Source organism: Cibotium barometz, chromosome 18 (genome assembly GCF_041138505.1).
Source record: "Cibotium barometz isolate CiBa-2024 chromosome 18, ASM4113850v1, whole genome shotgun sequence".
Lineage (NCBI taxonomy): Eukaryota > Viridiplantae > Streptophyta > Polypodiopsida > Cyatheales > Cibotiaceae > Cibotium > Cibotium barometz.
In genome coordinates this window covers 42616010-42640577 of record NC_141063.1, presented here as the reverse complement: position 1 = coordinate 42640577, position 24568 = coordinate 42616010, and the positions used below count along the sequence as shown (strand labels likewise).

General features: G+C 41.0%; 1 protein-coding gene and 1 non-coding gene across 8 annotated transcripts; both read left to right on the top strand.

Annotated features, from left to right (window-relative positions):
- Positions 1-3574: 3574 nt before the first annotated feature.
- Positions 3575-10622, top strand: LOC147629372 (uncharacterized). Of its 7 annotated transcripts, none has more exons than XR_015267927.1 (6): positions 3575-4218; positions 4303-6442; positions 7225-7298; positions 7485-9168; positions 9299-10219; positions 10350-10578. XR_015267927.1 is itself a non-coding variant. In XM_086812601.1 (5 exons), exons 2-4 carry the CDS (start codon positions 6407-6409, stop codon positions 7544-7546), a joined length of 321 nt encoding a protein of 106 aa, XP_086668727.1. In that variant the 5' UTR covers positions 3575-4218; positions 4303-6406; the 3' UTR covers positions 7547-9168; positions 9299-9335. The 7 variants fall into 7 exon arrangements, 3 of the variants coding, with proteins under 3 accessions (XP_086668727.1, XP_086668726.1, XP_086668725.1); XR_015267925.1 differs by having other exon boundaries at positions 7430-9168; positions 10350-10577; XR_015267928.1 differs by lacking the exon at positions 7485-9168 and having other exon boundaries at positions 10350-10596.
- LOC147629373 (U1 spliceosomal RNA) lies at positions 3726-3887 on the top strand. The gene has a single exon (XR_015268037.1). It is a non-coding gene; the product is annotated as a U1 spliceosomal RNA (small nuclear RNA).
- Positions 10623-24568: the final 13946 nt, after the last annotated feature.

The window sequence follows — 24568 nt, the reverse complement described above, 5'->3', positions numbered from 1 at the left end:
ATATACATATACATATATATATATATATATATATATATACATATATATATATATATACACACACACACACACACACACACATGTGTGTGTGTCTCTGCACTACCACCACAACATGGATATCTTTCATCCTCCAAAGCTACTTGCCCCTAATCTACCCTACATGGTATCAAAGCTAGGCTTTCAGGCTCACCCACAGAGAAATTAGGGCAAACACAAACACTATGCATGCTGTAAATCTACGCGTGGCTGCGATCGCAAATTCTCCACTGCCCAGATGGAAAATTTGTCTACACAAATGGCTCTAAAAGGAGGGTAGAATGCTAGCAGAGCTTAGCATAGCTAGAGGAACCGCTTTAGGCTCACCCACAAAGAAATTAGGGCAAACAAAAACACACACACACACACACTCTCTCTCTCTCTCTATATATATGTGTGTGTGTGTGTGTGTGTGTGTATACATGTGTGTCTCTGCACTACCATACAAGATGGATATCTTTCATCCTCCAAAGCTGCTTGCCCCCCCCCTAATCTACCCTACATGGTATCAAAGCTAGCTACCACTAGCTTATTTCGTTACTGCCCATAGGTTATTGCCTAATGATTCAAAACCCGGAGCCACTAGGAGTTGCCTACCTAGAGTCGCCGGCCATCACCAATTTTGGGCAATGCCAGTGCACCATTGCTACTCAGCCCAACGACAGTGCCGTGCTCACAAATTTCACCTTGCCAAACTTGGTTGATGCGATTGTGGAGAGATCTACCGCCTCTGCTCAGCTCCCCACCGTGCCACCATGCCATGCTTCTTCACCCTCTTTGCCGCACCATCGCTTCTTTGCCTAGTTTGCCGTTTCTCCACCCTATTTATCCTCGCTGCAAAGATGGGTTTCTTGAGCACAAAGAGTCAGTAGACAGCCCTCTGCACATAACTTTTCCCATGGCTAGGTGATGGTCTTAGCTTTGGAGCTAGATCTCTTTCAGCAAGGCGATGATCTTAGCTTTGGAGCTAACTTTTAACACAGGAGGCGAATGGCTTTATAACCTTCCGTGAGACCATGCACAGGCTCCACATGATGATGAACATGTACGGTGCATGTGTACGGGCACTGCACAGGCACTGTATGGCATAGGTACATGCCATACAGGTACTGCACAGGCACTGTATGGCATAGGTACATGCACAGGCACCGTATGATGAACATGCCACATGTGTTCTCTGGTGTAAGAGTTTAAGGCCACGATGAAAAAAAATTTGATGATTGTAGATGCGAGGCCGTGTGCAGGCATCACATGATGAACATGCGGTATCTGATGTAAGAGTCGATTCATCATGATGATGAAGAAAAATCTAATGACTACATGTAGGCTACAAGAGTTTTTGTCTGGAGACGGTGGGTGATATTGAAGATGAAGATGTCTAGAAACAATGGGTGATATTGAAGATGAAGATGAAGATGAAGATGTCTAAAGATAGTGGGTGATATTGCAGATAAAGATGATGACTTTGGCCTGCACTAGAAGCTAGGCTTTTGATGTGAGATATCTCTACCCTAACACAGGCCTTAAATCTTTCATCTTAGGGTTTTTAGAAAGTGAAGACAATGTGACTAGATCCTTGCCTGCATCTAGAGCTATTGTAGAAGCCATGCCCACCACGAGCCAACTCAGTGTAAGAACAACTTTGAGTTCGAGGACATTTAGTGTGCTATTTGCAACAAGAAGGTTTTCTAGGCCCGTTAGTTGCAGTAAGCACAAGTCTCCCTCAGTGTATGGTTGGGCATTCCACTTGTTTTTATGTGTTTGTGTGTCGCGGGTTCTCTACGTGGGGAGTCTCCCCCATGAAATCTGAGTTAAATAATCATGTGTATGTTATTCCTTTATATGTTTGTACTGCCTTCACTTATAAAAGGCTCCATGTTATCTTTTATCTGTGTTAGGAGCTTGGGGTGTGATGAAGAGCTAGACTTGCTGCTTCGGTCACTTTGTTGATTGGAGGATTGGCATGACACGGGAGTTGCGAATGGCTAGATCACTCCCTTGCAAGATAGCTACTTCTTTTGCATGTTGGGTCTTACCCCCTTTGCTCTGAAGGGGGGTTTGTTGGGTATTCGGAGTCTTATGTGTATGTGAAACAGCCCTTAGATAACTTAGTGTGTTTATGTGTGTGAATGAGCTCTTATAGCCGTTTTATGAGTGAGTGTGCTAAGCAGTGATGTCATATGTTTAGCCATGTGTCATTATCCCAGTGTATGTGATGTGTCATTGTCCCATTGTATGTGATGTGAGAGAACATGTCCTTTGGGTTTCCAGCTTCTACTTCAATGTAAGTAGGAGTAGAAGCTTGTCCTAATGTGCCTATTCTTTGACAATGGACAACATAACATGCTTTGGGTTTCTACCTGCTACTCCGATGTAAGTAGAAAAGCCTCCACCATTGGCAAGAGTGCCTAATGGAAGCTTTACACAAGTGGTCTAACGAGCAAAGTTCAAGGAAAGCCCTCATAAATATTTATTCTTGCTATAACCTCACAAATAGCTAACAATCCCGTTAGTTGCTTTTGTGGGCGGCTCACAAAATGAGTAGCTTTCTACTTGGAATCTAGGGAGAACTAATTGCAAGACCGTAGATGTGAAGTTAGAATCCCACCAGAAGAAGCTAGACACACAAAAATAGGGTCAATGTGAGGAGCACATTGTAGATTGAAGAGAATAGGATGAGGTTGAGCTACTCTTGGTAGGCTACTAGTGTAGTGACATATAATAACAAAGTCGTGAGTTTAGTGGATAAAGGATGATTAGTTGCTTGCCCCTAATCTCCTCGATCGTGAACGGTATCAAAGCTAGGCTTTCAAATTGCTGCAGCGCTAGCTTATTGCTGCTAGTGACCACCAGAGGTTATTGCCCGCCCCGCGCTGATTCAAAACCGGGAGAGCCACTAGGTGTTGCTTGCCTAGATCCGCCATGGGCCGCCACCAATTTTGAGCGGTGTGCAGAGAGTCCACTCAGCCCAACGACGGTGCCAGCCACCAATTTTGCCGCCAAACTTGGGTGGTGCGAGTACAGGGTTTCTTGCCCGAGTTTGCTGCCTCTCTGCCCTCGCCGTGCAAAGAAGGGTTTCTTGAGCAGCACAAAGATTTAGCAGAGAGCCCTCTGCACACATAACTTTGCCCATGGGTGGTCCTCTTTTTGTGGCGATGGCCTTAGCTTTGGAGCTGACTTTGGAAGAGGAGGCGAAGGGCTTCGTAGCTTCCACGAGGCCGTGCGCATAGGCACCACATGATGAACATGATGCTGCATGCGTTCTCTCGTGTTGTGTAAGGGTTGATGGCCGCGATGTGATGAAGAAAAAATTGATGACTGTAGACGCGAGGCCGTTTTTATGTGTGAGTGTGATAAGCGGTGATGTGGCCTTGTGTCACTGCCCCAGGGAGGGTACGTGATGTGTGAAAGAAGATAAGCCTATAAAAGGCAGTGTACTCTTTGAGGCTCATATAAGAGCAGTACAGGTGATTGCGTACACCATGTAGTAGAGTATGGAAGTCTTTTCCCCCATGCATGTCCACAAGATACTTGTAGTAGTAGAGAGAGCTTAGCTTATTCCAAGCCTCAAGGAAGTACGACTCTTTTTGAGGGTAGTGCTGCGCGTGTCGTGGGAAAGGTCCCATAAGAGGTTGGCGTGGCTGGTTGAGAGGCGCCTACTAAAGAGCGTCCACGCGCGGCTGGAAGGTATACTTACCTGGGCGGGGTCGATCGGTGATCAGGAAGGCCGATGGCCTAGGGTCGGCCTCTCCATTGCACTCCCGGACGGGCTGCACCCTAGCATCTCCCCAACGGGGAGAGTGCACGTCATAATTTGTGGTAGCGGGGGCTCGCGTTCGCGCGGCCCCCGCCCAAAACCAAACTCCAAACCGCGCAGCGCCAGCAGCAGGCCATTTGGCTACCGGCTGTTTGCATACAGAGTCCAGACCACCCTTTCCATGCTGCTGCTGTTGTTGAGGTAAAAGGCGACATGAGCTCCAGCAATGTTGGATTACGCATCCGTCATGGGATCTGTCAGCAGGAGGAGCACTTGACATGAATGAATAGCCTCTGCCTTTCTAGTCTAGAGTTCTGTGATCTTACACTTCCTACCTGCTCATATCTGCCTACTGCCAGTTACGGACAGCCACCTCGGCTAGCAGCACTGGACCGCGCAGGGGACTCCATGGACCTCATCCACATGTTTGTTCTGAACCATTGCTGCTCTTGATTTTGCCCCGGATGGTGTTCTCTCTTCCTGACATTCCTCTCTTGCTCTCCTTACAGGATAAAGGAGGAGGCTTTGGATCATCGGTTTCCACCACAACCACACATGGCAGATTCATCCCTGGTCCCCCCCAGGTTCTCCTTCTTGCTTAGTTAGTTAGCCCCACACTTCATTGGCTGTGAGATCTCTCCACTCATTTGAAGCTTCTCAATATCAGGAGGTGGACGCAACAGTGAAGCAGCAGTCAGAGCAAGGGCCAAGCCTGCAGCTGAAGGCGAAATTGCGAGGGAATCAAAGGACATGAGCATGGGGCATCTCTCTGTTTGTTGATCATTTTTTTCCCATACACTCGTCGAAATTGTTTGTTGTTGTAAACTTGAGCTTGGCTTGACACCATATTGGAGGAGATACTTGTGTGTGTGTGTGTGGTAAACTTGAGCTTGGCTTGCCACCATATCGGAGGAGATACTTGTGTGTGTGTGTGTGTGTTTGCGTAAGTCCTCCATTGCCATTCTCTCTTTAGACTCTGTTGGTCTACAATTGCTTAAACCCTAGCAAGTTCCCGCCATTCCATCTGTGTGTGTTGATTGTTTGGCTAGGGAAGCAGCCCGTAGAGTCAAGAGAGCACATCCGGGTTTGAAGAAAGTTCGATTTTGTGTTAGTTTGTCCCAAGGTTCTTGTGAACATTTATTTTGCAGCATCCCATGTATGTTGCCTGCATGACTAGGGTGGAACCAAGGGAACATGTAAGGGTTTGGGGAAAGTCTCTTTTACTACTCGGTACCATTTGTTTCTCTTTACAGGTGTGAAGGATCAGATGATGGTTGCCCCTTGACCCGTATGTTGACAGAGTAGATGGCTGTTAAGGCCCGCACGCAAGTCGAGCAGATGTTGGCTTTCCGTCAAGAGGTCGGTGCCTTGCGGGGCGGGAAATTTGGACCCACGGAGCTCGAACTCTGCATCCATTGTTGCCCGCCAATCCAAGCAGGAAGGCCACCACAAGCAAGAGGTGGACCAGCCTTGAGCAACATTTGGAAGGTTGCTTTTGGTGGTTTTGGGAATGCTCGGGCTGGCATGGAGTCGTCATTCGGATGGGTGATTCGGATGTGTTCCGTGGACGGTGTTCATCATGGGATCCCTCCTTACCATGTTCCTTCTCTCCTGTTTCATCACTTATATGTCACGGAGGGTCTGTAGGGATCCCGACCTTCTCTCACATGCAATATGAGGAGTGGCCCCCCAAGTTCAATGGAAAGATGGATGTTGAGGCAGTTACAAATTGGGTCAAGGAGATCCCTGTCAATCTTTCAACTGCGGGCAGTTCAGATGTAATAATCGTCGTCTTATCTCGACAACTTTCACGGTGCTGCTTTGTTATGGTGGGTCAGGATTATTTGCAGCATCATGCCATGGTAAATGGTGACGATTTCCATCGATTGAATTTACTAATCGAACAAACCATGTGCCCAACTGTGCTGAGTGCATGGAAAAGCTGGGTATTTCTGGCCAGTGGTTTCCCGAGGCTGTGGCGACGGAAGGAAGAAGTTTTCAGTCAGGGGACTACCACGAGTCTTCGGAGCCTTAAAGAGCTGGGTGAAGGATCTTTGGTTTCACTGTCAATTTCTTCAATGCCTGAGTGCATTGCAAAAAGTCCATGGTGGACTTGGGTGGATGAACGGAGGAGTAATTATGTAAGTGTGCTGGTGGACTTGGGTGGATGTGCGGAGGAGTTTTTCTCCCAAGTTTTGTTTGGAAGTGCCGTTGCATGTCTTGGGCATGTGGCATGTTTCCGATGGGAAAGCTCCTCCTCTGTTTTTCTTGTGTCTCGGATTCGCCTCCTTTGACAAAATTGGTCCGAGCATAGGGTGCTGAGGAGTTACTTGTGGATACAGGTTTGACTCAACAGTACTAAGGAGTGTTGTCTACTTTTATGATTCATTCATCCATATGAGCAGATGCACTAGTGGATGTTTTTTTTTGCAACTTCTGTAAAGGAATTTCTCGGGGTGTTCTCAATGACAGGTTTTAATTGGAGCTTCTAGAGGAGGATTCTCATTAATGGCAGGTGCTTCCTCGGGAGGTGCTTGATTAGGTGTCTTCTGTGGAGATGCATTTACAAGCTTCTGTGCTTACAAGGCGAGGAGCTTCAAAGTAGGACACAAAATGGTCTCCCAGTGCTTTGGACTTTCAATTTCTTGGGTGAGACTGGAATGAAGTTTCTTGTGTGTTGCACCCATGTCTACTTTGTAGTGTCGTTTCAGTCTTAGTGGTGGGTAATCCAATGCACTTACGGATCGGCCGGGCAGCCACCATCAGGGACTGGCTGCCCCAGACAATAGACATGATGGGTGCTAGCAATAGGTTGGGTGCTAGTAGCCTAGTTGGCTAGGCTGGAGAGGACATGCTGGTTGTGCGTGGACTAGTAGGAAGAAGGCAGTGGGTTGGGATGCAGGGCTGGCTGGGTGATAGTCAGCCTGCAGCAAAGAGCATGTCGGCTAATCCTTTAATAACTGTGGTCAATCAAGTAGACCCATAAAAGGGACCATAAAAGGCCCTATAAATAGGTGTGGCGTTTTCATCATGAGATATTCAGCCTTACATAGCAATCCAACAGCAAAGCAAGGGCCAACCATGCATTTGAAGGAAAAATCTATAGGAGATTGTGGACATCACATTTGTCATCAACTTGGCTGCATTTGTCAGTTTGTTGAGGATTTTATATATCTGAGGGAGTCGTCGTACATTGTTTTGTTTGTTTATTGAACTTGATTTCTTGGGGATGCACATTTGATTGGAGTAGATACTTATTTGTCTGTTTGTGTTTGGATAAGCCTTCCACTGTGATTCTCTATCTGTTAACACTCTCACAGCAGTACTGGATCTACAGTTGCTATTAGAGCCTGGGAAAGCTCCTCCTCTGTTTTTCTTGTGTCTCGGATTCGCCTCCTTTGACATTACCCAGAGATTCTGGTTGGGTGTAGCACATGGATATTTCCGTGGAGTTGGTGGATATTGGTCCGAGCATAGGGTGCTGAGGAGTTACTTGTGGATACAGGTTTGACTCAACATTACTGAGGAGTGTTGTCTACTTTTATGATTCATTCATCCATACGAGCAGATGCACTAGTGGATGTTTTTTTTTGCAACTTCTGTAAAGGAATTTCTCGAATGTGTTCTCAATGACAGGCTTTAATTGGAGCGTCTAGAGGAGGATTCTCATTAATGGCATCTTCATCTGCAGCTGAAGGCGAAATTGCGAGGGAATCAAAGGACATGAGCATGGGGCATCTCTCTGTTTGTTGATCATTTTTTTCCCATACACTCGTCGAAATTGTTTGTTGTAAACTTGAGCTTGGCTTGACACCATATTGGAGGAGATACTCGTGTGTGTGTGTGTGGTAAACTTGAGCTTGGCTTGCCACCATATTGGAGGAGATACTTGTGTGTGTGTGTGTTTGCGTAAGTCTTCCATTGCCATTCTCTCTTTAGACTCTGTTGGTCTACAATTGCTTAAACCCTAGCAAGTTCCCGCCATTCCATCTGTGTGTGTTGATTGTTTGGCTAGGGAAGCAGCCCGTAGAGTCAAGAGAGCACATCCGGGTTTGAAGAAAGTTCGATTTTGTGTTAGTTTGTCCCAAGGTTCTTGTGAACATTTATTTTGCAGCATCCCATGTATGTTGCCTGCATGACTAGGGTGGAACCAAGGGAACATGTAAGGGTTTGGGGAAAGTCTCTTTTACTACTCGGTACCATTTGTTTCTCTTTACAGGTGTGAAGGATCAGATGATGGTTGCCCCTTGACCCGTATGTTGACAGAGTAGATGGCTGTTAAGGCCCGCATGCAAGTCGAGCAGATGTTGGCTTTCCGTCAAGAGGTTGGTGCCTTGCGGGCCGGGAAATTTGGACCCATGGAGCTCGAACTCTGCATCCATTGTTGCCCGCCAATCCAAGCAGGAAGGCCACCACAAGCAAGAGGTGGACCAGCCTAAGCATGGTGATTGAGCAACATTTGGAAGGTTGCTTTTGATGGTTTTGGGAATGCTCGGGCTGGCATGGAGTCGTCATTCGGATGGGTGATTCGGATGTATTCCGTGGACGGTTTTCATCATGGGATCCCTCCTTACCATGTTCCTTCTCTCCTGTTTCATCGCTTATATGTCACGGAGGGTCTGTAGGGATCCCAACCTTCTCTCACATGCAACATGAGGAGTGGCCCCCCAAGTTCAATGGAAAGATGGATGTTGAGGCAGTTACAAATTGGGTCAAGGAGATGCCTGTCAATCTTTCAACTGCGGGCAGTTCAGATGTAATAATTGTCGTCTTATCTCGACAACTTTCACGGTGCTGCTTTGTTATGGTGGGTCAGGATTATTTGCAGCATCATGCCATGGTAAATGGGGACGATTTCCATCGATTGAATTTACTAATCGAACAAACCATGTGCCCAACTGTGCTGAGTGCATGGAAAAGCTGGGTATTTCTGGCCAGTGGTTTCCTGAGGCTGTGGCGACGGAAGGAAGAAGTTTTCAGTCAGGGGACTACCACGAGTCTTCGGAGCCTTAAAGAGCTGGGTGAAGGATCTTTGGTTTCACTGTCAATTTCTTCAATGCCTGAGTGCATAACAAAAAGTCCATGGTGGACTTGGGTGGATGTACGGAGGAGTAATTATGTAAGTGTGCTGGTGGACTTGGGTGGATGTGCGGAGTTGTTTTTCTCCCAAGTTTTGTTTGGAAGTGCCGTTGCATGTCTTGGGTATGTGGCATGTTTCCGATGGGAAAGCTCCTCCTCTGTTTTTCTCGTGTCTCGGATTCGCCTCCTTTGACATTACCCAGAGATTCTGGTTGGGTGTAGCACATGGATATTTCCGTGGAGTCGGTGGATATTGGTCCGAGCATAGGGTGTTGAGGAGTTACTTGTGGATACAGGTTTGACTCAACAGTACTAAGGAGTGTTGTCTACTTTTATGATTCATTCATCCATATGAGCAGATGCACTAGTGGATGTTCTTTTTTGCAACTTCTGTAAAGGAATTTCTCGGGGTGTTCTCAATGACAGGTTTTAATTGGAGCTTCTAGAGGAGGATTCTCATTAATGGCAGGTGCTTCCTCGGGAGGTGCTTGATTAGGTGTCTTTCTTGGGTGAGACTGGAATGGAGTTTCTTGTGTGTTGCACCCATGTCTACTTTGTAGTGTCGTTTCAGTCTTAGTGGTGGGTAATCGAATGCACTTACGGATCGGCCGGGCAGCCACCATCAGGGACTGGCTGCCCCAGACAATGGACATGATGGGTGCTAGTAGCCTAGTTGGCCAGGCTGGAGAGGACATGCTGGTTGTGCGTGGACTAGTAGGCAGAAGGCAGTGGGTTGGGATGCAGGGCTGGCTGGGTGATAGTCAGCCTGCAGCAAAGAGCATGTTGGCTAATCCTTTAATAACTGTGGTCAATCAAGTAGACCCATAAAAGGGACCATAAAAGGCCCTATAAATAGGTGTGGCGTTTTCATCATGAGATATTCAGCCTTACATAGCAATCCAACAGCAAAGCAAGGGCCAACCATGCATTTGAAGGAAAAATCTATAGGAGATTGTGGACATCACATTTGTCATCAACTTGGCTGCATTTGTCAGTTTGTTGAGGATTTTGTATATCTGAGGGAGTCGTCGTACATTGTTTTGTTTGTTTATTGAACTTGATTTCTTGGGGATGCACATTTGATTGGAGTAGATAGTTATTTGTCTGTTTGTGTTTGGATAAGCCTTCCACTGTGGTTCTCTATCTGTTAATGCTCTCACAGCAGTACTGGATCTACAGTTGCTATTAGAGCCTGGGAAAGCTCCTCCTCTGTTTTTCTTGTGTCTCGGATTCGCCTCCTTTGACATTACCCAGAGATTCTGGTTGGGTGTAGCACATGGATATTTCCATGGAGTTGGTGGATATTGGTCCGAGCATAGGGTGCTGAGGAGTTACTTGTGGATACAGGTTTGACTCAACATTACTGAGGAGTGTTGTCTACTTTTATGATTCATTCATCCATATGAGCAGATGCACTAGTGGATGTTTTTTTTTGCAACTTCTGTAAAGGGATTTCTCGGGGTGTTCTCAATGACAGTTTTTAATTGGAGCTTCTAGAGGAGGATTCTCATTAATGGCAGGTGCTTCCTCAGGAGGTGCTTGAACCCAACTTTTTCATGAATATCTACTAATTTTAGCAAGAAATGCTAAAAGTAAATAGTAACCCAACTATGTCAAATTAGGACCAAATTTGGTGTGTAAATATCTGAAGTTTTTCATGCCTAAAAAAGCACTTCAATTCCATCAACTAAGGTGATCACAAGCTTCCATAGGGCTTAAGAAATCCCACATCTAGTCATAATCATAAATTAACAAGATTGTTTTTGTTGCTAGAATATCTCAAGAAATTCACATCATGAATATCTCAAGAAATTCACATCATGAAAAACTAGTTTGGTTTTTCACATCAACAAAAATGTTTAGGAACTTTTCACATTGAGCTCAGATTCTTTAACATAAGTGAATAATGTTAGCATATTTGTTCCCTAAGATGGTGACATTTTTCAGACATGAATATCTTGAAAACAAATCTGATTTTTTCACACCAGAGGGAACCCTTTCAGATCATTCTACATGCCTGTAGATCACTTGAATGCATGTGCACGCATGCGCGCGCGCGCACACACAAGAAAAAGAAAAAAAGAGATTAACTGTTTACTAGCCATGCTTCATTCATATCGTCAAGTCATACACCAAAGAGAATCAAGTTACATAGGTGTAATACTTGGATGGAAGATCAAGTATTTCATTAAAATCTACTCACATCAATAATGGGTAGGGTTATTGTCTTACCATTCTTTCTTGAATTGGCTAACTATTTCAGTAGCGCCGTGAGTAACCATAAATACTCACCTGGTGGAAAAATACAAGTTTATATGCACCATAGCCTTGTCATTAGGATCCTTCTAGGTACATCTTTGGATGGGAGAACCTGGTGGGCGAAAGCCTGGTCAATGGTACAACCCATCACTTGGATTCCCTTTACAAGTGCAAACAAAATATGTTATCCTTAGTGTGACACCTATTCAAACCTCGCCAATAAACAACAAACCAAATCATCAATAATCTCATCACTATATATAATTCCGTCAAGAAGGTGGAGAACGTTTAAAGTAACCTGACAAGTTAAAAGCATTATTTCATGTCTCTCCAATGATTTTGTCGTCATAGAGCAGCTCCATCAAGAGTCTGCTTGACTCACTTTAATGCACTTCTTTATATATCTACTTGTAAGAGAAATAATATATTTATACATAAAAATATAAAAAGCACATGGGATGAAGAGTAAAAGGACAAGTCTCCTCCAAGATCACTTTAAGATCATTTGACAAAGTCCTGTAAAATAAAGAAAGTAACAACTAACGAAGCCACATTTGCATCTCTTTAATGTATCAAATGAGAAATTGATATTCATTCTCGTATTCTAATGATTGTGTCAACATTCCTCCAAAACCCCCACCTCTTCCCCTCCCTTGCTAATAAGCCTTAGACTCATTGCTAACTTAAAATAATCAATGTAATCTTACATGTGATGATAGCGAAAAAGAAGAAGAAGAATTTAAAAAGGGGAATTCACTCACAAAATGTATATCCCGTTTACTAACTTCATCATGTACTAACTATCCTTGCGGAGGAGCAATGACCATGACCATCATGCAACATCATAAACATTAACAAAACAACATTTCAATTCTCCCCCACAACAAAGTCTAGAAACTCAATCACAAGGATGCACTGTCACACGACATCATGAAGGGGGGAATGTCAATCCATTTTGTGGTTGATAAGAGTTGTCACTATAATTCTACATTGAATATACAGAGACCACAAGCATGTATGATCAATTTATGAAGCAATGGTTTCCAAATATATAACTTGGATGGGCACCCAAAAATGGTGGAATATTTATGACGATTCTTGCTCTAAGTGTGGGTGGCAATAAGCTAGAATGGATTACCTACTATGAATGTACTTCATGCATGTAATATGAGATTAAGCATTGTACAAGCAATAGACCACTAATGAACCTTGGATGCCCGATCGACCACAGTTTAAATGTGTGTGAATACTTATTGCCTTGTATATAAATCACTTTCTCTTATAATACAACATACTCTCCATTGTGCAATAGAGTCTTTCTCTTGTGTTAATCCTTTCTCTAATAATACATGATAGTGAGATTGTATGAGTGTTTTGAGGTGAGAAAGGAGGGATGAGGACCCATAGTCTAACATGTCAACACGACAATGTGATAATGATCATGGTGGGAGATGGTGATAGAAATTCCTCTCCAAGGAGGTGTGGAGCTTGGAGACCTTGAGGGCTATAAGCTCGGCCATTGGAAATATCCCCATGGTGATTATAGCTTACATAGTGGATCTTGGAGACAATGAGGGTTATGAGCTCGACCATTGGTGAGATCCCCATGGTGATTATATCTTACTAAGGTAGTCTCTTGTGAATGTGTTTCTAGAGGAGGCCGAAAGTAGGCAATAACAGTACTGTGAGTTGAAAATCATCCTCTCCCCCATATCCTTCTTAGATTTGCCCAAGCTTTAGTTTATATCCATGAGTATATAACATGCATGAAATAGCATGATAATTTCCTCTTTTCGGTAGGTAATAAAACATTCTAAAAATAATGAATCGAACACCAATAATTAAGTTGTGGAGAATCACCTAGATTTAGGTTATGAGTAATTGTAAGACTAAGAAGAGTTATTTAAGTATTACTTAAACATGGTATGAATATTTCATTTACGAGCATTCACATGCATAAAGAGTTAGGTTGATTTACCATATAGGATAGGTTTGTTAATCAAGCTTGAATATAAGGATAACTGCAACCGGAATCTTATTCTAGGATAGATTGTGGAAGAGTAGAGAATTCACAAGAATTGATTCAACCATAAAAACCATTGCTTTGCAAGCTTCAACTAAATCAAATCAATTGAAATTCAAACACTTAACAAAATTAAAATACTTAGCTCAATAGACCATGTTGGGTGCAATCTTCCCCCCTCTTGTGCGTGGCCTCTCCCCACACAAGAGTATTTTTTTATTAGCTTTCTTTTCACCAAAATTAGGCCATAGCCCCCAAAATATACAAGATGTGCTTTTTAGAGAGCACGGCACTCTTCTTTTACAAAAATAGAGTGTCAAATATTGGGACTAGGGTAAAGCCATAGGCTTTAATAAATTCTACATAATAAATGTATCTTTCCTAAAGTTCAAAAATGGAAAAATCATTTGCTAAGGTTGCAAGCTACTATGCTTGCCAAAAATGAAATGTGATGAACCAAGACATTTCTTCCAAAGTAAACTCTTTAGTTCCCATAGTCTTCATCACCTGAAAATATAAGCCCAATTAATAATTAAATTAATTTCATAAATATTTAAATAGGCACAAATCATAACCAACTCATGACTATCAGGCGTAAGTACTTCCAGGGATCACCCTACCAATACAAACCTAACTGAAATAATCATAGACGGCCTCAAACATACGTCATATACTGCACGTATTAATATTTATAGTGGTGTCACCCACGATATTCACCTAGCTGGCATTACGCAAGAGTAACCTAGGCGTCCCTAAATTACTCCAGAGGGAAAAAAGAAATAATATTCTTCTAGAGGACTTAAAATATATTCTCATAACATCCCTCTTGCTTGAGTTTGCAATTGTCCTCAATTGCGGATTTGCTAGGTTTGAAAAGAATGAAGAATTTCAGCGTAAACTCGAAAAAATTTCTCAGGCATCCATTTAGCATCTTCTTGAGGATGATTCTTAAAAGTCAAAAGATACTTGAAGTATTGATTACCTATTCTTGTTGTTGTTATCTCTTGATCAATGATAGCATCAGGACTAGTGCTTCTTCCTCTCCTTCAATAAGAGGTGGTTCCTCATATGTTGGGTGAGTAGGAAGTGTTCCTCGAAAAGGTTTCAAGAGATGGATATGAAAAGATTTGTGGATATTCCAATTAGATGGAAGCTCTAGTCTATAGGCCACATCATTAATCTTTTGAAGGATTTTAAATGGCCCATAATATCTAGGCGCTAGCTTAACTGTAAGGAATTTGTCCACACTCTTTAATCGCCGTTTTTCAATTCTCAAAAGTACTTAATCACCTTCTTGAAATGAAAAATCTTTACGCTTCCTATTTGCTTGAGATGTATACTTCTCTTGAGCTCTTGCAATACAATCACGCACTTCAGATAAAATGCGATCAAAGTCTCTAACATATTGGTCGGCAGCTTCAATCTTATGAGAGAGTCTAGTAGCTGGAATAGGTAAAGCTCTACCATAGATAATCTCAAATGGTGCTCGACCAGTAGCAGAATGAGGAGTATTATTATAAGCAAATTGGAGTAGGTGTATGTACTTATCCCATGCACTAGGTTGCTGGGAAACATAGGCTCTAAGCATATCTAAGATAGTGCTATTTGTGACTTCGGTCTGTCCATTCGATTCCGGATGGAAAGCCGTGGAAAAATCTAACTTAGTGCCTAAGTTTGAGAAAAGAGCAACCCAAAACTGACTACAAAATTTAGAATCTCTATCAGAAACTATCACTTTGGGTAGTCCATGATGAACAAAAATTTGCTTAACAAATATGTTCGCGGCTTGCTGAGAAGTTAGTGTCTTTTTACATGGAATGAAATAGGCTTGCTTACTAAACCTGTCCACTATTGTCCAAATCATGTCATGATGACTGGAAGTAGTAGGGAAGCCAGTGAAGTCCATAGACACTTGTTCCCATGGTCTATCAGGAATGGGTAGAGGCATAAGCAATCCTAAAGCTTTGCCTTTGTAACTTTTAATTGCTTGGCAAATGTTACATTCAGCTACAAATTTAGCTACATCATTCTTCAAATGAGGCCAAAAGAATTCTCGAGAAACTACTTGAAGTGTTGCGGAAACTCCTCTATGTCCCACAAATGGTGGTTGGTGCATCTCTTCCAAAGACAAGTTGTCTATAAGGTTGAGTAACACACAATCTTTTCTCAAAGAAAAGATAGCCATCATTATGAGAATAACTTCCTTGAGGTGTCCAATTGTTTTCACGCAATTTGATCCATATTTCAGAAAAATCTGGATCAACTTCTGGAAACTTTGAATGAAAGATGCCCATTTGATTTGCCTATCTGAAATAAGGGGTTGCGAAAGCAAATGCCTAATGCTTTGTTGATCCGTCTTGATAAGAAATTCAGAACCCATTAGGTAATGCTTCCAGATTTTCAAAGCATGCACTACTGCTGCTAATTCCTTGTCATATGTGCTATAATTTTACTCTGCAGGCTTAAGCTTTCTACTTTGATAAGCAATAGGATGGTTGTCTTGCATAAGAACAGCTCCAAATCCTTTGCCACTAGCATCAGTCACTACTATAAAGAATGGTCTTTGAAAATCAGGTAGTGTAAGAACTGGTGCTTGTGTTAGAGCATTCTTGAGTATTGCAAAAGATTTATCTTGCTTTTCAGTCCAATTGAAATTTGTAGCTTTCTTAAGGAGTTCAGTCAAAGAATGAGCAATACAAGCAAAATTCTTGATGAACTTCCTTCAGCCGACACTATATGACCTAAGTATTCAATCTCTTCTTGAAAAAAAGAACTCTTTTCAGGATTGACATACAATTCATTTTCTCTCAAAAGGTCGAACACTTGTTCCAAGTGTTGTTCATGCTCTTGTCGATCCTTGCTGAAAACAAGAATGTCATCAAAGAACACTATAACAAAACTTTGAAACTTAAGGAATATACGATTCATCATACGGCTGAAAGTAGCTGGAGCATTGGTCAAACCAAATGGCATAACCAAAAACTCATAATGACCAGTTTGGGTTCTAAAAGCTGTCTTGAAAATGTCAGATTGAGTCATACGAACTTGATGATACCCAGACTTTAGGTCAATCTTGCTAAAGACCTTTGATCCTCTAAGCTTGTCAAGAAGATCATCTACCCTAGGAATAGGATATCTATTCTTGACAGCAATCTTATTCAATGCACGGTAGTCTACACACATTCGGTAAGTTCCGTTCTTCTTCTTAACAAGAAGTACTGGAGCTCCAAAAGGTGAACTACTAGGTCGAATAAGGCCTCTCTCTAGCAAGTCTTCTATTTGGTTTTGGATTTCTTTTTGCTCTAAATTGTTGACTCTATAGGGAGCTTTACAAGGCGGAGAATTTCCAGGCAATAAGTCAATACTATGATCCTCAGGCCTAGACTTAGGTAATCCTGGAGGTAGATCTTCCATGAAACAGTCACTAAATTTGGAGATAAAAAGATCAAACTTTGGACTTTGGATGTGTCAGACTCAGCATCAAGCTGGTTAACCCATACCATATAATTCTTGTCTCTTTTTCTTAGAGCTCTCTTTGCTTGAGTGTGACTCAACAAAGGACTCATTTCTCCTTTGACTTAACACTGGAGGATAATATTTTCATTGTCCTTTCTTAGAGCAATGCTATGAGTGTCATAGTCTATAATAGGATTGTACTTGTGTCTCCAAGGCATACCCAAAATTATATCTACCCCTTGTAAAGGTGCAACTAAGAAATCCCTCTTTTCTGTTAAAGGCTTGATGCATAAATCCAAATCTTTCACCTCTTGCATGCAATTTTTAAGCCTTTAAAAACCTGTAAATCACTTTTCTGCACCTAGAAATTTCAGATTTGGAAACCTTTTGTATTTCTCTTCAAATTTGAAAATAGGAGAAGTAAAGGCTCAAAAAGGTGATGTGACTTGCATAGGGATTGGGAAAAGTAAGATTAAGATTAAGGAGTGATTAAGCTTATGATAATTAAGCTTGTGGGATTTTTTTCAATCACCTCCACTCGCCGTTTTGCGTCGACAAGCTGCCGTCGTGCGCCTCCTTCTTGGGTTTCTTTTTGAGAATTTTTTTATGGCTTTTACACTGATTAATGTGCTCCATCCATTATGGATTTGCTAATGCTTGAAGCTTTTTGATTTTTGAGAGAATACTGTGAGGTTTTTGGCTATGAGGATTTCATCCATGCGGTCAGATTTTGATTTCACTGAGTATTTGGAAAAACCACTTTTTGATAGAGAGGGATGGTTTTGCAGGGTGGTGAGTGGGTTTGAAAGTAGATCTAGTTTTGAATCTTTGTCCTTTGGGTAAAGACATACAAAACACCCTTCTGTCCACTGGATAATTTCCTGCACTTTCTTGATTTTTGAGAAGTTGAAGCCCTTTCCTACCTTCTCCACAAATCTCCTAGCCCAAGCTCTGATACCACTGCAACCGGAGTCTTATTCTAGGATAGATTGCGGAAGAGTAGAGAATTCACAAGAATTGATTCAACCATAAAAACCATTTCTTTGCAAGCTTCAACTAAATCAAATCAATTGAAATTCAAACACTTAACAAAATTAAAATACTTAGCTCAATAGACCATGTTGGGTGCAATCTTCCCCCCTCTTGTGCGTGGCCTCTCCCCACACAAGAGTATTTCTTTATTAGCTTTCTTTTCACCAAAATTAAAATACTTAGCTTAATAGACCATGTTGGGTGCAATCTTCCCCCCTCTTGTGCGTGGCCTCTCCCCACACAAGAGTATTTCTTTATTAGCTTTCTTTTCACCAAAATTAGGCCATAGCTCCCAAAATATACAAGATGTGCTTTTTAGAGAGCACGACACTCTTCTTTTACAAAAATAGAGTGTCAAATATTGGGACTAGGGTAAAGCCATAGGCTTTATTAAATTCCACATAATAAATGTATCTTTCCTAAAGTTCAAAATGGAAAAATCATTTGCTAAGGTTGCAAGCTACTATGCTTGCCAAAAATGAAATGTGATGAACCAAGACATTTCTTCCAAAGTAAACTCTTCAGTTCCCATAGTCTTCATCACCTGAAAATATATGCCCAATTAATAATTAAATTAATCCCATAAATATTTAAACAGGCACAAATCATAACCAACTCATGACTATCAGGCGTAAGTACTTCTAGGGATCACCCTGCCAATACAAACCTAGCTGAAATAATCATAGACGACCTCAAACATACGTTATATACCGCACATATTAATATTTATAGTGGTGTCACCCACGATATTAACCTAGCCGGCATGACGCAAGAGTAACCTAGGCGTCCCCAAATTACTCGAGGGAAAAAAGAAATAATATTCTTCTAGAGGACTTAAAATATATTCTCATAACAATAACATAGACCTTATTTATGCATAAGGAAGTTGGCAGGGCTTTGACTTTTGTTGTCTATGTTAAGAGGTCTTGAGTTAGTAATAGGTTGGATTTGTGAATCAAGCTTGTGTTAAAAGAGGTCTTGAGTTAGTAATAGGTTGGATTTGTGAATCAAGCTTGTGTTAAAAGAGGTCTTGAGTTAGTAATAGGTTGGGCTTGTAAATCAAGCTTGAATATAAGGATAACATACACCTTATTTATGCATAAGGAAATCGGCATGGCTTTACCTTGTGTTAAGAGGCCTTGAGTTAGTAAGAGGCCTTTCCTTATTTATGCATAAGGAAATCGGCATGGCTTTACCTTGTGTTAAGAGGCCTTGAGTTAGTAAGTAAGCACGTTTTATAAAATGTTTGTAGGTTTATGGTTCAAGTCATATTATTTTAAAGGAAAGATTGAATAAATGCGTGTGAAAAATCTAAGATTGTATATTTTTCACAAGCATTTATTATTTTAAAGGAAATATTGAATAAATGCTTTTGAAAAATCTAAGATTGTAGATTTGTAAAATCTTAGGTTTAAGGATAAGTCAAATTATGAGTTGATTTTGAATTTTATAGAAGAATTGTAGAGTGAATAATGTAGGACTTAGTTATAAAGCTAAATTATTCCGTGGGAATATGAATTATGATTGGGGATTGAAATTAAGTTTAGATAGTTTTAGGGAAGTTCTTATATTCTATGTTTTATATTGTTTTTCAATTATGGTATCAATTGTTCAATTTTAAGTTTTAAGTGAATGATTGAGATTTTACTTCAATGTCTTATGACTATAAGGGGATTTACTCTAGGACTAGTGAAGGAAATAAATTAGGGATGTATAAGATAATGATGTAATGATGTATTCAATGTTTGCAACTTGTTTGTAAAAGAACCAATGGGGTGAAAATAATGATATTTAGACATTAATAATATTATTTATATCCTTGTTAAGAAAAGAATTAAAGATTAAGATTCTTAGAAAGGGGACTCCTTTGGTTTGCATATGAAATGAATAATGAATCTAAGGACTAAAAATAAAACCCCATGAATTTATACAAGGGGACTTAGTCCCAAGGCATGGTTCATCATACACATATAAGATGTGGAAAATAAAGATAATGATGTATTCAATGTTTGTAGCTTATTTGTAAGAACCGGTGGGGTGGCCTCCCATTTAGAGAATGGCCACTGACACAACAGGTAGTGGTCAAAGGTTCCACTAGTCATAATGAAACTCAAAACTCAAAACCATTTTTCATATATATGAAAAACACAAGAGTTCAATCCACATATTTGTTCAACCTCTCTAAGAAAGATAGAGGGGAAAAGGATACCAAAACATGGTTAACGTTCCATATAAACTTGTAAAACGATGAAAGTAGTATTGTAGCCTGTGAAATTTAAAAGATTAGTGTGAAGCCCTTAGGCTTGTGGAGTTTTCTCCTAACAGTTAAGACACTCTTGATTATCAAAGGACCTATAGCACTGATGTGGATGATCATGTCAATGTTTTCCCCTTAACAATTAAGACATTATTGATTATCAAAGGACCTATAGCACTTATGTGGATAATCGTGCCAATGTTTTATGTATAAATTCCTATCTAAGAAAAATCAAAGAAACAAGCACTAATAAAAGATAATCACTTTAATCTAGGTCTTAAATATTGGTATCAAAGCAAGGCTTGAACCCCCCTTAAAAAAAGGACAATTTTTTGATGAGGAAAGAAGTTTGTGTTGTGTTTCAAAAAGCATGTGATAGTTTTTTGCATTGGGGAGGGGCATATACATGATGATATTAGAAAGTGTTATGGAAATTATTAACTTAACAAAAAAAAGGCACTAAATGAATTCAAAAATAAAATCAGGCACTAGATTAATTAAAAAAGAAATTAATCAACCACACAATCTTGCAATGTATATGCTACCTCCACTTCCATTATTCCTTTTGCCCCCCCTCCAAAACTGCCCCCTTGTATATTGAAATGAGACTAAGAGTTTACAAGTAAGGAAACACCGATAGCTCACCATTACTTGTGGTTTGAGAGGAGGAAATCATGTGGCTTCCTTGTATATGCTACCTCCACTTCCATTATTCCCTTTGCCCCTCCTCCAAAACTGCCCCCTTGTATATTGAAATGAGACTAAGAGTTTACAAGTAAGGAAACATCGATAGCTCACCATTACTTGTGGTTTGAGAGGAGGAAATCATGTGGCTTCCTTGTAAAACTCAAATTAAGAGTATATCATCATGGAAAGGGGATTTTTCTAGCCAATTTTCTTTCAACATGTGTATGGGGCCATACTTAAACATGTGTATGTCAACAAACAAACCAATTGGTTTGTCAAAGTGCAACCTTATAAACACCTACAAGCTTCGACACATGTATCAATATACATCGCTATCCCGTTCTCTCCATTAGCAAGCCAACCAAACCAAACACAAATTTGGTTCACCCCATCATGCATCAACTCCCCAATTTGTTGATGAATAACATCACTTCCATCAAACAAGCGTGCACATCCATGGTCAAATACCGAGCATTGTTGAGCGACGTTATTCCTTCTGTCAATCCATACGTTTCTTTTGTAAAATTTTCATTTCCCCACATATGCACAATCCACATCACTATCATGCACTACTACTTGCTAAGCCATGATATACATGAAAGACCAAGATGAAAGAAAAGTCTACCAGTGTAAGACACTGCGTATCATAACATCCAACCCAATTGGAGTCACTAAAAGCATATAGATGAATAGCACCCCTCTTAACATTGTCCTGTAAGTATTGGAATACTTGCTGTGCTTACTACCAATGCTTACTTCTAGGACTATCCATAAACATGCTTAATTCAGAGACCCTAAACTAAATGTTTGGCCTCATATTGCATAAATAGTTCACCTGCATCTTGGAGACTAAGCCTAGCACCTATCTCCATTGGTGTAGCAACAGACTTAGTCTTTAAGACCAAACCATGTAAGCAGTCTTTGTATGTAAGCAGTCTTTAAGACCAAACCATGTAAGCAGTCTTTAAGACCAAACCATGTAAGCAGTCTTTGTATGTACTTTGACTGTAACATCACAATACCATCATCATACTACATAAGTTGTATAGCCAAAAAAATAATATAACGAGCCCAAGTTGTCATCTCAAATGACACACGTGATTCATCCTTGGAGGCTGAAATCTTCTCCTCATTAGGGCCTGTGAGAGTAGTATGTCATCAACGTATAAAACGATGACCAAGAAACAAGTCTTACTCCTCTTTACATAGAGGGTACTTTTAGTTCGACTTTTACGAAAACCATTTGCAATAAAGTGTGTATTTTTCTTCTCGTACATTGCTTTGGGAGCATGCTTAAGGCCATATAAAGCTTTTGTTAACCTACATACATTAGACTCATGTCCCTTTTGAACAAAACCACTAGGTTGACATACATCAAATGACCATTCAAGAAGGTAGTCTTGATATCCAACTGGTGTATATTCCATGGTACGCACCCAAATGCAATAATACACCAAATTGTAGTCATGCGAGACGTGGGGACAAAGGTACCATTATACTCTACATCCTTCTTTTGAGCATAACCCTTTCCAATTAGTGTTCGACGTTATCATTAGCTTTATACTTAAGCATATAAACCCGCGTCCTGCCAAGGGCCTTTTTACTATAAGGCAAATTTAGCAAATACCAAGTGTCATTTTTTAGGATTGAGTCGTACTCATGTTGCATGGCTTGCATCCATCCAATGATCATTTTTCTTTGCTTCTTCAAAGGAAACAGGTTCCTCTTCATCACATATGATGGCAATCAGTGCATGATCCATAAATGAATAAGATGCATAATGAGAACCTGCATGTGTCTTGTTAGACAAAGGAGTAGCTAATTTGTTATCCGTCAATGTTTGCACCACAAGCCATTTTGATATACGCTTGCATGCCTCTATGGATGCCCTTTTGTAATCCACTGCATCATCCACAATTGCCTCATCAATAGGTTGATCTGTGGACTGAAATTTGAGTTGATTTTCAACAACCAATATATGGGTTGATTTGTAGCACCTAGTTGAGCATTCATTTGTTCCACATTGGACTCTCCGATATTGTTCACAGATAGCAGTATATCAAAGATGTCCTCCGCGATGATACATTTTTAAGTTTTCAACAAAGACAACATCTTTACTCAACAAAATCTACCTTGTGGCCAGATAGCAAAGTTTATATCATTTTCTTTTTGAGTTGTATCCCACAAAAATGTATTTTAACATCTAATCATCTAACCTATTGCATTGTTGTTTAGCAATAAGAGTATAAGTAAGACAACCAAAAATATGCAAATGAGACATAGAGGGCTTCGTACCATTCCAAGCTTCATAAGTGATAATTCTCTGCAAGGCCTTTATGGGGCATGTGTTTGGCACATAACTCGCACACAAAATTACCTCCAACCAAAGAACGTGAGGCAAATCTTGGCCTTTAACCATGCAACATGCCATCTCTATGAGAGAGATATTCTTTCTCTCAACCACCTCATTTTGCTAGGGCATGTAAAACACCGTGCATTTATGTTTTATACCTCTTTCACCCATATATGCATGAAACTCTTTTGACATATAATCCCCTTGTTTTCTTGGTTGGTTGACCAACCTTCATGAGCTGTGGTTATCTCCTCCTGTAAAAGCTCACACAACCATCTTCCATACGCTTTCAATACTGATGCTCACACGCACACGCATGGTGCATTCTTTTCATATGATGTAACCAACCTATAATAAACACACTGTCCTCATTTAATAGCCCTATGATCTACGTTTTCTTACCATAAAGTGTCCTATACTATGACTCTCCTTGTTTCTATGGAGAAGGTAAGGTTTCCTCCTAGTGGACAGGATCAAGGACTTACAAACAATGCAAAAGATACGATAGTGTCACTGCTGCTCTTGTGGAAAGCACGATCATTTAGCCAAGGATTGCAACAACATTAAAGCCCATGCCAAGACCAAGTTTTCAAAGAAATGCAATGATCATATACAAGATGGTGACTTTGATATTGCTAGTGTCCCCAAGGTTGAAAAGCTACAGAGGACTTGGATGGTCAACTCCTATAGTTATACAGATAGTTTCCCCTCATGTCCTTCTAGCCAGAGGAAGCCTGTGGGCAAGAGAGGAGCCTGATTTTTGGTGCATGAGACCAGTGTGTCAAAGTTTCAAGCACGTAAAATATCTGGCGAGACGAGTTCATTTTTGGAGCTATGGACTGGATGTGTTCCAAGTCTATTGCTTGTTGTATCAAAGATTATGGAGTGGATAAGTTCCAGGTTCATTGTTAGAGGTTTTTTGGACGTGATGTGTCCACTAGCTCCTATTGGGGGATGATGGGAGCGGTGTTTTCCATAGACTCATAATTCTATACTAGGAGCCAAGAAGATTTCTTTGCTATCCAAGGTGACATTTTGTTTCGAGGAGTCAGGCTGTCCGGTATCTGCAGTACTGTGGAGTGTCCGTTGGTTGCATCCTCATCAGCTTATCTCCTTCAGACTTTTGCACACTATGAGCTACAAAGGGGGTGTTAGAATATTGTGCATCTCATTGTGATGTGGGATCTAGATCTGTTATTGGACCTGTGTATTTTCACATTTATGCTAACCTGCTGCTATCGGCGGCTAGCTACATGGGGTCAGTCAGCCACCCACAAGCCTCCCTATATGAAGTCCTCTTCCCTTCTCATTTGTCAATCATTGAACCTATTCATAGGCACACTTGCTCTACACCATCTGCTAGCTAGTATTGCCATTGTAAAGCCTCTTGCTACATATTAAAGATGTTCATTGTCTGATGTCTCTTCCTCTCTCCCTCCCTCCTATCTGTTTTGCTTCCGCATTGTGCAACTTTATCACCCAGGCGTCCCCCAAAATCTGAAAGTTTTGGATGCCTTTTGGAGGAGTTTTAATGCCTTAATACTATACATCCTTCCCTCATAAACACGAGAGCTTGTAAATGCATCTTCACATGAGATCCCAAATCAAACACCTCCCGAGGAAGCACCT